The sequence below is a fragment of the Myotis davidii genome, unplaced genomic scaffold, assembly GCF_000327345.1.
Source record: "Myotis davidii unplaced genomic scaffold, ASM32734v1 scaffold238, whole genome shotgun sequence".
Classification (NCBI taxonomy): domain Eukaryota; kingdom Metazoa; phylum Chordata; class Mammalia; order Chiroptera; family Vespertilionidae; genus Myotis; species Myotis davidii.
Genome location: NW_006293779.1, coordinates 11,259,181 through 11,271,473, shown reverse-complemented (window position 1 = coordinate 11,271,473; position 12,293 = coordinate 11,259,181). Strand labels below are relative to the sequence as shown.

General features: G+C 46.9%; 1 protein-coding gene across 1 annotated transcript in view; it reads left to right on the top strand.

The window, feature by feature from the left end:
* KCNS3 (potassium voltage-gated channel modifier subfamily S member 3) overlaps nucleotides 1-10,686 on the top strand; it is an 18,309-nt gene extending 7,623 nt beyond the window's left edge. The window contains exons 2-3 of the mRNA XM_006767556.2: nucleotides 3,618-3,804; nucleotides 8,678-10,686. Coding sequence (XP_006767619.1) covers nucleotides 8,737-10,212 — 1,476 coding nt within the window. The 5' untranslated portion in view covers nucleotides 3,618-3,804; nucleotides 8,678-8,736 and the 3' untranslated portion in view covers nucleotides 10,213-10,686. The remainder of the gene's footprint in view (nucleotides 1-3,617; nucleotides 3,805-8,677) is intronic.
* Nucleotides 10,687-12,293: the final 1,607 nt, after the last annotated feature.

Genomic DNA, 12,293 nt, shown 5'->3' with positions numbered 1-12,293 from the left:
CTACCTTACGAGGTTCCACTAGTCAACAGAACTAGTGGACAGAGTGAACACTTGTGTTGGCTGCATAGCTCATATACTCCCGGTGGCAAGTGCCAGGGAACTGAAATTGTCAGGAGGTGCCTTCGGGATCCTGGAATCAGACGAGGGAGATTTGGGGCGAGGTAATCATACCTGAAACCCCGAGGTCTGGAAACTTAAAACTCCACTCAAGATGAAGTCATCGCGATAACACTCTTCTTTTGAAAGTGCCGGAATGGGTCTTGGCAATCGGCTTTGATCTCTGGCACTTTCCTCCTTTGCTTCCATTCTAACCAGCTGCCTTTCCTGACCCATATTGATTCTTTCTTTTTTTAAAGTATTTTTATTGATTTCAGAGAGGAAGGGAGAGGGAGAGAGAGAGAGAAACAGCAATGATGACAGAGAATCATTGATCAACTGCCTTCTGCATGCTGCCTTCTGGGGAATGAGCCTGCAACTGGGGCATGTGCCCTTGACTGGAATCGAACCAGGGACCCTTCAGTCCGCAGGCGGACACTCTATCCAATGAGCCAAACTGGCCAGGGTCCATATTGATTCTTTTAATTAATCTACTCTAGTCTGGCCAGCTTGGGGGAGAGGAATCGGTTCAATAAAAACGTGTCAGGCACCATGGTGTACTAGGGATCATTCATATGAAAATCAATATTAGCACACGGTCCCTAACTGGAGGCTTTCTCAGCCTATTGGGTGGCACCGAGGTGGCAACATTTTAGAAGAACGTGAGCAGGGCAGTGACAGGGCCACTCAGGATTCTGTGCAGGTTCAGAGGACACTTGCAGTGTCTGCCTTCATCTCAGGCACTGATGTTAGTTGAAGCTTTGACAGGCAACCTTATTGCTGTGGTTCTGAGACCTCTCGGGGGTCATTACCCTCCTGTGTCCTGTCTGCTTGTCCGCTTGATGTTCCTTGTTCTGTTCCAAGATCAGATGTCAGGTCTCTGGGTGATGAAAGAGTGCAGCAGGCTGCCTTCTCTTCACCTCTCCCCTCTCAATAACCGAGGCGGTCATTTGGCCCATTTGGAATGCTGCCATCAGCCCACCAGGAAATAGGGCCACGCTGGAGGGCTGTGCATAGATGAGGCAGAGTTCCCCCTCACAGGGTGCAGAGGGGGATTCTGGGGTTTGTTTTTAGTTTTGAATCGCTCAGCAAAGTCAACACCTGCTTATGTGCTCGGTCACAAGAGACACTCTCTTCTTTTGATCAGCTGCACACGGAGAGGCAGGGGCGGGACACAGAGGGATAGGAACCCGTGGCGGCTTGTTAAGCAGAAGGGGAGAATGGATTGGATGTGCACCTTTTTCTGCCCCAGAGCCTGCTGTTTGAGGGCTTGTTCTGCCCACTCCTCTCAGTCCTTCCTGAACCCCAATCCTTCCTGAACCCGCCCCAACAGCTAAATGTGGGTCTGGATTTTCTACACTAATTGAAACCAGGCAGACCTGCCTGCCTGTGTCCTGGCTCTGGCCCTCATTAGGTGTGGGCTCTGGGCGAACAGCTTCTCTGAGCCTTCATGTCCCACCTATCACATTGGGAATAGCAGCATTTACCAACTACAGTGGCTGAGGACAGAGGTGACCTGTGTGAAACCCCTGGGAAGGTTCAGAAAGTGCTGGTTATCATTTTCTGTGAGGAGGCTGTGCTTAGAATGTGAATGCCCTAAGAGGGGTGTGAATGACATACATTCACACCTAAAGGTACACTTTCCCCCCAAATCCAGGTGTTTTTTGTTATTTTTTTTTACAGGAATCATAGTGATGGAAAATGAGGCAAGGAATAAGAATTCTGAGTTTTGCCCTGGTTCACTGGTTGGAGCATCGGCTTATGCACTGAAGGGCCGTGGGTTCAATTCCTGGTCAAGGGCAATTACCTCATGTGTGGGTTCACTCCCTGCACCACGTTGGGGTCCATGCAATCAATCGATGTGTCTCTCTCACGTTGATGTTTCTCTCTATCTCTCCCCCCGCCCTTCCTCCTTCCCTCCCTTCCACTATCTCTCTGAAAAGCAGTGGAAAAAATATCCTCAGGTGATATTTTTGAATATCAGCCTAAGCACTTTGTTAATTCTTTATTTCAGTTAATTTCACTTTCCCGTAACATGTCCTGCATTTGGAAAGAAGTCTGATAGGGACGGGGTGACTGTCTGTCTTAGAAGGCACAGCAGCATTTCTCCATTTTATGTGAATGCAAGTAGCTGAGGCTGACTCAATGAAGGGCAGCAGGAAGAGAGGGGCTGGAGGAAGAGAGGGAGAAGCAAAAAGAGGGGGAGGATTATTTTATCTCCTGAGTCGATTTTATTTCTCCCCGCTGAGACTTCTCTACCTCTGCTGTCAGGAACCCTATCTCAGAAGTTCAGTTTGGGGGGAGCTGCGTTTTTCTGGGATCGCCTCCCTGAGCAGCTCTCTTAGAGGTGGGAATCATCGAAGGGTTGCCTGCCCATTGTTTATTGGGACCAACCTGGAAACTGTTCTGCTCTGCTTCCTCTCCGTTGCCTCCGTGATGTTGTCAGGACACCTTCATTGTTTAATGTGTGGTTTGGGGCCTGTGGGCTCCTGGGGGTGGAGAGGGCGGGCTCTGAATCTTTGTAATCCCGGTGCCTGGCACGGTGCCCTGCAGATCTCAATGATGAGGAATGCTCGCTCAGTGGCGGACATTGCCAGAGGCGCTTCTTTCAGTCTCCTTCTGAAGCTCAGAATCAATCTTTCCTTCTTCCTCCCCAAACCCACACCTTTGGACCTGGCATTGATTGGAAAACATGGAAATCAATGGCTGGATGCTTAGATACTAATATGAAGCTATGGGAATGCGTCTACATGAGGCAAGGCTTACCTTTTTGGGAACTGCAATTTTTTAGCTTGCTTATTTTTTTTTTTCAGAGAGAGAATGGAAATTTATGCTTTTATTTGTTTTGATACAAACTTAATTCTCCCTCCATATACATCACCCTCATGCACAGACACACACACAAGCATGCAGACCCGTATGCATACACCCATGCATTAACCAGAGGACTCTGACCCGGCACGTATAGTCATTTCTAATCTGTGAAATCTAACAGTGAAAAAATAAAGCAAAATCGAATTTGGCCAGCCTCTAAAGCCTATTGATTTTAAATTAGAGCAGGAGTGTTAATTCTGTTAGGGCAGTCACACTCAGAACTCGGTCTTGGAAATGAATTAAAATGTATTCATTAGAGATTTGCAAGTATATCGTTGATGAATCAGCTAGGAAAACAGCACTCCTCAAAGAAACTGTGGGAGATGAGTGACTGCAGTCCTAAGCCCAGTGCCTTATTTTGTTGGCCTTGGGGTCCCTGGAGATGCCCCAAGTGTCCACTGTCATCAAGATCTGAGAGTCCTTCAGCCTGAGAGTGGTTGTCAATCCTGAGGCTTGAGCTGATGCCTCTTGATCCATGAGTCCAGTGGGAGTGATGGTTCCACGGAGGGAAAGACCGCCCCTTCCTGAGAGTTAAGTGGGGTCTGAGATGTGCGTTCGCCACCCTTGTGCTGAGTGTAGCTAGAATGTCTTGTCTTGGGTGTGTTTCCTCCTTGGAGTTACAACTTGATGGATGGTTTCTCCTGCAGGTGAGAGTGGTTTCCTGGCGGCTGCTTTGCACAACCGGAGAGCAGGATTCTTCTCTTCTTTGTGGCCACTCAATGCCTCTGTGCACCACACATTCCAGTGGGGGAAGAAGGGAGGCGCTTCTTGGATGACGATGGACATCCCACTGGCCAGGATGAGGGCAGAGTGTGTGACATCAACACCACAAGGGTAAGAGTTCCTCTCTGGAATGGTATTTTCTCTGGCACCGTTATTTGTCCAAGAGGGGGAGAACGAACCTTACAGTACATGACACAAATGGAGGTTGCACACCAGGCGGACCATGTAGATTATGAAGTCACTGGGCAGTGGGGCAGGTGACTAAGGAGGAAGGGAGAGCACCAGCCGGGAAGGATTAGGTTGAAGTTGTATTGGGGGATGCGTAGGCCAAATGCAGGAAGATTTCTTGTTCACATTGCCCCTCTCCCCCCACTTTTGACATTTGTTGTTCAGACTTAAGGGAGTAACACTACTGTTTTTGTGGCAAGATTCCGTTTGTGTCCATTTGAGTCGGTCTACCTTAAAATGGGTGCTGGGGAGCTGGGGTGGGTAAGAGTCTGGCACAGGTCACAGGTTGGGGACCTATAGGAAGTCCCTGGTCTAGGGACACATTTTCATTTGAGCCACATAATGTTGTAGATATGGTGGATCAGTTCTAATTCGACTTGAGCTATCGCACAGGGAAAACAGGACCTCCAGGTTCTCCCGGAACACCAGAGATGCCCTGCACGGGCCCTCTCCTCCCACAAAGAGCTCAGGCGCTGGGTAGCCTCTGCCTCTTCAAAGAGTGTGGACAGCTCACCGCACTCGCTAACGGACCCATTTCATTTGTTTAACTGACTTGTTTGGCCGCCGGAGGCTCTTCATTTCACCATGCTCGGTTTGATCATTCTGTTAACTCACTGACAAAAGCATTACAGCCTTTTTCAATTATTCCAGATAAAAGGGAATATCTTTCACTAGACTAGGGGCAGCAATTAGCACCAGGGGCTATGGCTGTGGAGATGACATAACATAATTCCTTCCATGGAAGAGCTTAGAGTCTAGTGACAGCAATGAGCAGACTTGTGGGGGGTGGTGGTGGTAAGAAGAACTGTAAAACACATTCTACTATCTTGTGGGGGTACTAAAATAAAAGTGCGCCTGCCCTAGCTGGTTTGGGTCAGTGGGTAGAGTGCCAGCCTTCGGACTGAAGGGTCCCAAGTTCCATTCTGGTCAAGGCCACATTCCCGGGTTGTAGGCTCGATCCCCAGTGTGGGGTGTGCAGGAGGCAGCTGATCAATGATTCTCTCTCTACATTGATGTTTCTCTCCCTCTGTCATTATGTTTTTTATAAAGGTATGCTAACCTCTCCTCTGTGCTGTAAGTGACAAATATTTTCCTCCATATTATCTTTTTAATGTTGCTCATGGCAACATTTGTATGTTTTTCCATACAATTTTTTACTATTATGTAATAAATTTTATTTATTTTGTTATTTTTTTTCTATATTTTGAGTCAGAATTAGGACAGTTTTATACACTTACAGAGAACTGACTTATTTTTACTTAGTATGTGTATAGTTTACTGTATACACACACGTATGTATATATAAATACATATATCTTTATGTATTTACCTTCCTATATAAACCTATAGTTACTATTTATACATATATAAATAATAATATATAAATAATATGTATACAAATACATAAAATACATAAATAATACATAAACAACTATAGATTATCTTTCAGCTAGAAAATGTTTTCTTTTTTTTAAAAAAAATATATTTTATTGATCTGTTACAGAGAGGAAGGGAGAGAGATAGAGAGTTAGAAACATTGATGAGAGAGAAACATTGATCAGCTGCCTCCTGCACACCGCCTACTGGGGATGTGCCTGCAACTAAGGTACATGCCCTTGACTGGAATTGAACCTGGGACCCTTCAGTCCGCAGGCTGATACTCTATCCACCAAGCCAAACCACCTAGGGGTAGAAAATGTTTTGTAAGGAGAAGTAAATGATTGGCTGTTAAATAAATGCTGGCTGGAATATAGGAATCTTGGAAGTCATGATGTTCAGCATCTGCTTTTCTTGATGACACTCTGAACATGTGAGCCAGCGTGCTGCCGAGAGCATGATGGTGGGCATAAGCACCTCTGGCTTGAAGCTTCTGCTCTAACCCTTAGTAGCTGCATGATGCCTACTCATCTCTTTAAAATTCTAGGGTAGTTGTGAGGAGCAAATGATGACAGGAATGTTTGCCTTTGCGAGGGGCTGTGGGCATGTAAGGGATCCTTCCTAGTGTTGAAAAGTGGGAACTCCTTCCCCACCCTGTCGCCGGCTGTGGGCAATGTGGGACACGCAGCCAAGGAAACCCACACTGCACTCCGGCGATGTGACTTGGAGAGGCTCAGCTTCCCTCTGAGCTGAAGCGTTTGGTCTAACCCAGAGAGGCGTTCCTTTTTCTGACTGTGGCAAGCCCCACAGAAAGAAACCTTTGCTGTTAGGATGTGTGTGGCTCTTATGATTAGAGTTTGTGGAATGAAGGGACCTCCTAATGAGCTTCTACACTGGCCTGGCGTGAATAAAAAGCAAGGAGGACCGGCACGAAGAGATTTTACGGGTGATAACAGTGTTCTTTAGAGAAGCAGGACGATTCATACCCGAGGATTATGAGACCGACTTATGCAGATAGTACCATGAAGGCAGACTCTGGCTCTCCATCGCTGGGGCTTTTCAGGGGAGCCAAGGAGATGAAAAGCAATCCACCAGAAGATGACATCCATTAAAGTCTTAGTGCCGGCTTAGCGAAAGCTAGCTCCTTGGAGCACGTCACTCCTATACTTGCCATGCGCTTAAGCCTGCTTTCAGAGAGATGAAGTTCCATAAATATCTGGACCAAGCCATGAGCTCCGATTTAGGTTCTTCAAAGACGATATCTAACTAAAAATAGAAAACAGCAGTGGGGAAAATACCATGTCTTTTGAAGAGGTCAGCAAATCTATTCAACGGTGTGTCAGGCCATGCTGTGGTCTCTGCTTTCATGGGAGCACATAGATGGTGTCCCGGGAGAAAATGCTCGTGTCTTCCTGATGACCGTAGGCTTCCTGCGGGGGTGGAGGACTGTGTCCTCTGGTGTGTACTTTTCTGAGGGGAAATCACTTGTCTCCCCAACAACCTTGGCTTTCTGTAAACATAGGGGGTAAACAAATTCTTTTCTGGGCCGGCTATCATTGCTCAGTTGTTGAGCATCAACCTATGGATCAGGAGACCAACAACCTTGGCTTTCTGTAAACATAGGGGGTTAACAAATTCTTTTCTGGGCCGGCTATCATCGCTCAGTTGTTGAGCATCGACCTATGGATCAGGAGGTCACGGTTCGATTCCCAGTCAGGCCATATGCCCAGGTTTTGAGCTCAATCCTCAGTGTGGGGCGGGCAGGAGGCAGCTGATCAATGATTCTCATCATTGATGTTTCTATCTCTCTCTCCCTCACCCTTCCCCTCTGAAATCAATAAAAAATTATTAAAAAGAAATTCCTTTCTAACAGTTTCCTCCTCTGATGGTGTCACCATCCACTCACTTATGCCGAGTAGAAGGCACACCCTCCTTTAGCCTTTCAGCTTCCTTGTCCCTTCTTTCCAGTCAATCACCAAGATCTGTCAGTTCTATAAACGTTATAAACTTCGCTTTAATTTGTCACTTCCTCTTTTATACACCACTGCTGTCTGAGTTTGGGTCCTCTCACCTCGTTCCTGTTCTCTTGCAGTCCTGTCTCCTTGGCTCCAGCCTGTCCCGCGCAATCTTCCACCCTGAGACAGCGGGGTCTTTCTACGTCACAGTCACAAATACAAGCATGTCCACTCACTGATTAAGATTGTTTGGTGGTCTTGCCTACAGATCTTTAGATGGTTGTACAGCATCATTTCGTTCAATGTCATTTTGTTACTGCTTTGATCAGATGCCATGGGAACTTAACTCTCACTTCTATCAATTTAGCCTGTGGTAAAATTGGTTTTGTTATATGTTATTTCACTTAATGTTACAGAACCTGTCAACAACATTAAGTGAGGACTTACCTATGTGCAAAGTGGCTTTTGCATACACTTTGGTGCCTCGTGTCAAGAATTCCCCTTTCCCCTGTCGCCCAGCTCATATGACAATCTCCTGTTTCTGTTTTGTCTGCATCATCTGTTCTGAGGAAGCATCATTGTATTGGATGATGCTCAAAATCTATGATTTTCTCCCTGAGAAATGGGTCCGGTCCATCCTGGTTAGTGTCAGGACCTAAAACAGGCTGCATGTACTGGGCCAGTACAGACTTGGGTGCCATAGACGGGGAGTGTGTGGGAGACGGTCTGTGAGGGGACGGAGGAGGTAGGAGAGTGTTTGTGTCAGGAAACTGATAGTGCAATTAACTTAAAAAGGTTTCTTCCCCGGTGGGTACACCTGAAACACCATCCCATGCAGTGTAACGATACCTTCAAGATACAGGGTACTTAAGGACAGGGAGATAATGATATCCTCTTGATTGTCCACTCCAAGCATAGGGAACAGGGCTTTCTCTTCAAGGAGTGAGCCATTGGAACAGAAGGGGAAGCCTACCTCTTTGCTGAGAGCTGAGCTGAGCCCCCAGTGATGTGTGGGTTGGGGGCAAGGTGCCGAGCAGAGGAGGGAGCTGTTTCTGAGGGTGCATGACAGAGCCCCAGGACCAGGAGCGATGAGCTACGAGCTGGATGGCACTAGCCTATCCCATCAGCACTGAGCATTCCCAAACGCGGCGCTTCCTGGTTGAGAATGGAGATGCTTGTATCGTGTAAGTGATCCAAAATGCATTGCTTTTTTGGGGGAGGGTGGAAGGTACATTTTTTTAGTAGAGAAATAAGAATTGGTGTTCATAAAAAGGATATGGCCATCTTTTCTTTTTCCTAAAATATGGATTTAATGAACTGTAGTCTTTGGGCCTTTAATGTGGCCCATCCTAGAAAGGGCAGGTTATAAATAGGCATGGCCAGGCCCGAGGAGCAGCGCTAATGCCGTCTTGTGCTCCTTCCAGGTGCAGCGTGACCTGCCTCGTCTCCCTGCCCAGCCAGCTCTCTGCCTCCTGGATCCACCATGGTTTTTGGTGAGTTCTTCCATCGCCCTGGACCAGACGAGGAACTTATCAACTTGAACGTGGGGGGCTTTAAGCAGTCCGTGGACCAGAGTACCCTCCTGCGCTTTCCACACACCAGACTTGGAAAGCTGCTCACCTGCCACTCGGAAGAGGCCATCCTGGAGCTGTGTGATGACTACAGCGTGGCCGACAAAGAGTACTATTTCGATCGGAACCCCTCCTTGTTCCAATATGTGTTGAATTTTTATTACACGGGGAAGCTGCACGTCATGGAGGAGCTGTGCGTGTTCTCCTTCTGCCAGGAGATCGAGTACTGGGGCATCAACGAGCTCTTCATCGACTCCTGCTGCAGCAACCGCTACCAGGAGCGCAAGGAGGAGACCCACGAGAAGGACTGGGACCAGAAAAGCAACGATGTGAGTACCGACTCCTCCTTTGAAGAGTCGTCTCTGTTCGAGAAGGAGCTGGAGAAGTTTGACAAGCTGCGATTTGGCCAGCTCCGCAAGAAGATCTGGATTCGCATGGAAAACCCAGCCTCCTGCCTGTCTGCCAAGCTCATCGCCATCTCTTCCCTGAGCGTGGTGCTGGCCTCCATTGTGGCCATGTGTATCCACAGCATGTCCGAGTTCCAGAACGAGGATGGTGAGGTGGATGACCCGGTGCTGGAAGGGGTGGAGGTTGCGTGCATCACTTGGTTCACCAGCGAGCTTGCCATCCGGCTCATGGCTGCTCCCTGTCAAAAGAAATTCTGGAAACACCCTCTGAACATAATCGACTTTGTGTCCATCATTCCCTTCTATGCCACGTTGGCTGTAGACACCAAGGAGGAAGAGAGCGAGGACATCGAGAACATGGGCAAGGTGGTCCAGATCCTCAGGCTGATGAGGATTTTCCGAATCCTCAAGCTTGCCCGGCACTCAGTAGGGCTTCGGTCTCTAGGTGCCACGCTGAGGCACAGCTACCATGAAGTCGGGCTGCTGCTCCTCTTCCTCTCAGTGGGCATTTCCATCTTTTCTGTGCTTATCTACTCCGTGGAGAAAGATGATGACACGTCCAGCCTCACCAGCATCCCCATCTGCTGGTGGTGGGCCACCATCAGCATGACGACTGTGGGCTATGGAGACACCCACCCCGTCACCGTGCCCGGGAAGCTTATCGCCAGCACGTGCATCATCTGCGGCATCTTGGTGGTGGCCCTGCCCATCACCATTATCTTCAACAAATTCTCCAAGTACTACCAGAAGCAAAAGGACATTGACGTGGACCCGTGCAGTGAGGACCCGGCGGAGAAGGGTCACGAGCTCCCTTACTTTAACATTAGGGACATGTACGCCCAGCGGATGCACGCCTTCATTAGCAGTCTCTCTCCTGTGGGAATTGTGGTGGGCGATCCTGACTCCACAGACGCCTCAAGCATTGAAGATGAGGAGGACGTTTATAACATGGCGTCCTTGGAGAACTGCACAGCCAAATGAGCAGGGACGTTTGTGCCTGTATCTTGTGTCCCTTCGCGACGATAGGTTAACACAGCTTTATAAACCTCAATGGGTTCGTTAAAATCATTTACTTCTCAGGGCGTACCTTTCAGCCATAGTTGGACATTCATTGCTCCAAAATGATAGAATCGTCTTTATTTTTCTCAGTGAAGTGAATTAAATGCCTTGTTCCGAAATTTATTTTTACAAGAAGGAGTTGTGATATGCTTTTGGAAAAAAAAAAAAGAAGATAAGTGGGATTGGGTGGGATTTGTTGCTATGGCTTATGTATCATGCTCTCTTTGTCATTTACTCACATTGAGCTATCAATTACTGACAAGTAGACTCAAAGGCCCAGCTGACTGAAGGCTACATGCATGTAAGATCCACAACATGAGACAATGCATGTAAATCCATGTTCACATTCTAGACATGGAAATTAGGAGCCTAATAAACTGCCTAATTCAGTACGGAGAATGTCTTGGTTGTATGTTTATATGTCAAATGAGTACATTTCAATATGCTCAAAACTGGCTTGGGGGGAAATGCTCTGTTTGGAGCCCCGAGAGTCCTTTCTGTTTGTTTTTGAGTTTTGGATATACATCAACAATGGGCCAGTTTTTGTTTTGTTTTAATTTTATTTCAGAGAGAGAGGGAGAGGGAGAGAGAGATAGAAACATCAATGATGAGAGAGAATCACTGATCGGCTGCCTCCTGTATACCCCACACTGGGGATCGATTCCACAACCCAGGCATGTGCCCTGACCAGGAATCAAACCTTGACCTCCTGGTTCATAGGTTGACGCTCAACCACTGAGTCTTGCTGGTTAGGCGGGCTAGTTATTTTTTGGTTCAAGAGGCTCTGCTTGATGGTGGTCAGCAGGTAGAAGACAGTGTCTGTGACAAAACACACTGTCCAGTGTAAACTGGCTAAACACAACCATGTTTAGGACATAGTCAAATTAGCCTCTATGAATGAAACATGGGCCCCTACAGATATGTTTCCAGTATATTCGACTGCTAAGATAAAATCTCGTCTCCTGAAAATTGTGCAGAGCAGAGTAAACCTCCACACTCACAGGCAGATGCATTCAGTTACTGGAAGAAAGAAATGCACAAACACACACATGTGATTCACTATGCCCAGAGGAGTGAAACTTAAATCACTGGAAAAGGCTATGCCAGTACCTACAGAATGAGCCAACATTTAAAAATAGCTTTAGAGACAGTAATGTCTGCATCTTATGTAGAAACTCCTCATAACAGAAGAAGACATACAGACTCATTTCCAGGGCGTGACAGCAATTCCATCCCATGCGGAGAGAATTCAGCTGAAGCCTCCATTTTGGAGCTATACGGTGACCCTGTCAGGCTGCGTTCTTTGCCTGCGATCTGTGGAACGGAAGAGCCACATGGATTTCTTATCCACCTTTTTATGTTTGCAGATGGATTTCATTGAAAGGACGTTGTCTGTAGGTTATCTGATGAAGGTATCTGACTCATCACTCCTCTTAATGTTTCCGCGACTTCTGAGGTGGAAATAACTGAACAGGGTTTATTGTCACTTTTGAATCTGGAGGCTTATTACTTGTATGAGTGTCATTCTTTTGCCCATTAGAAGAAACATTTCTTTCCCCACGAATGCCGTCGATGTTGGCAGAAATATCGTTTTGAAGCAATGCAATAGAATTGGGATCTGTTTTTATTAAAGACTTCAGTTACTAGTGAAGTAACTAAGACTGCTTATGCAGTAATAATAACAGTAATGGTAGTAATAAATAATAAAGTAGTGCCCTAGCTGGTTTGGCTCAGTGGATAGAGCATCGGCCTGCAGCTGAAGGGTCCCGGGTTCGATTCTGGTCAAGGGCACATGCCCAGAATGTGGGCTTGATCCCCAGTAGGGGACGTGCAGGAGGCAGCAATCAATGATTCTTTCTCATCATTGATGTTTCTGTCTCTCTCTGCCTCTCCCATTTCTCTGAAATCAATAAAAAAATACAAAAAATAATAAAGTAGTAATAACAGCAACAGCAAAAACAGTGAGCTACTATGTAAGAGCTTTAGCTATATAACCTCATTTA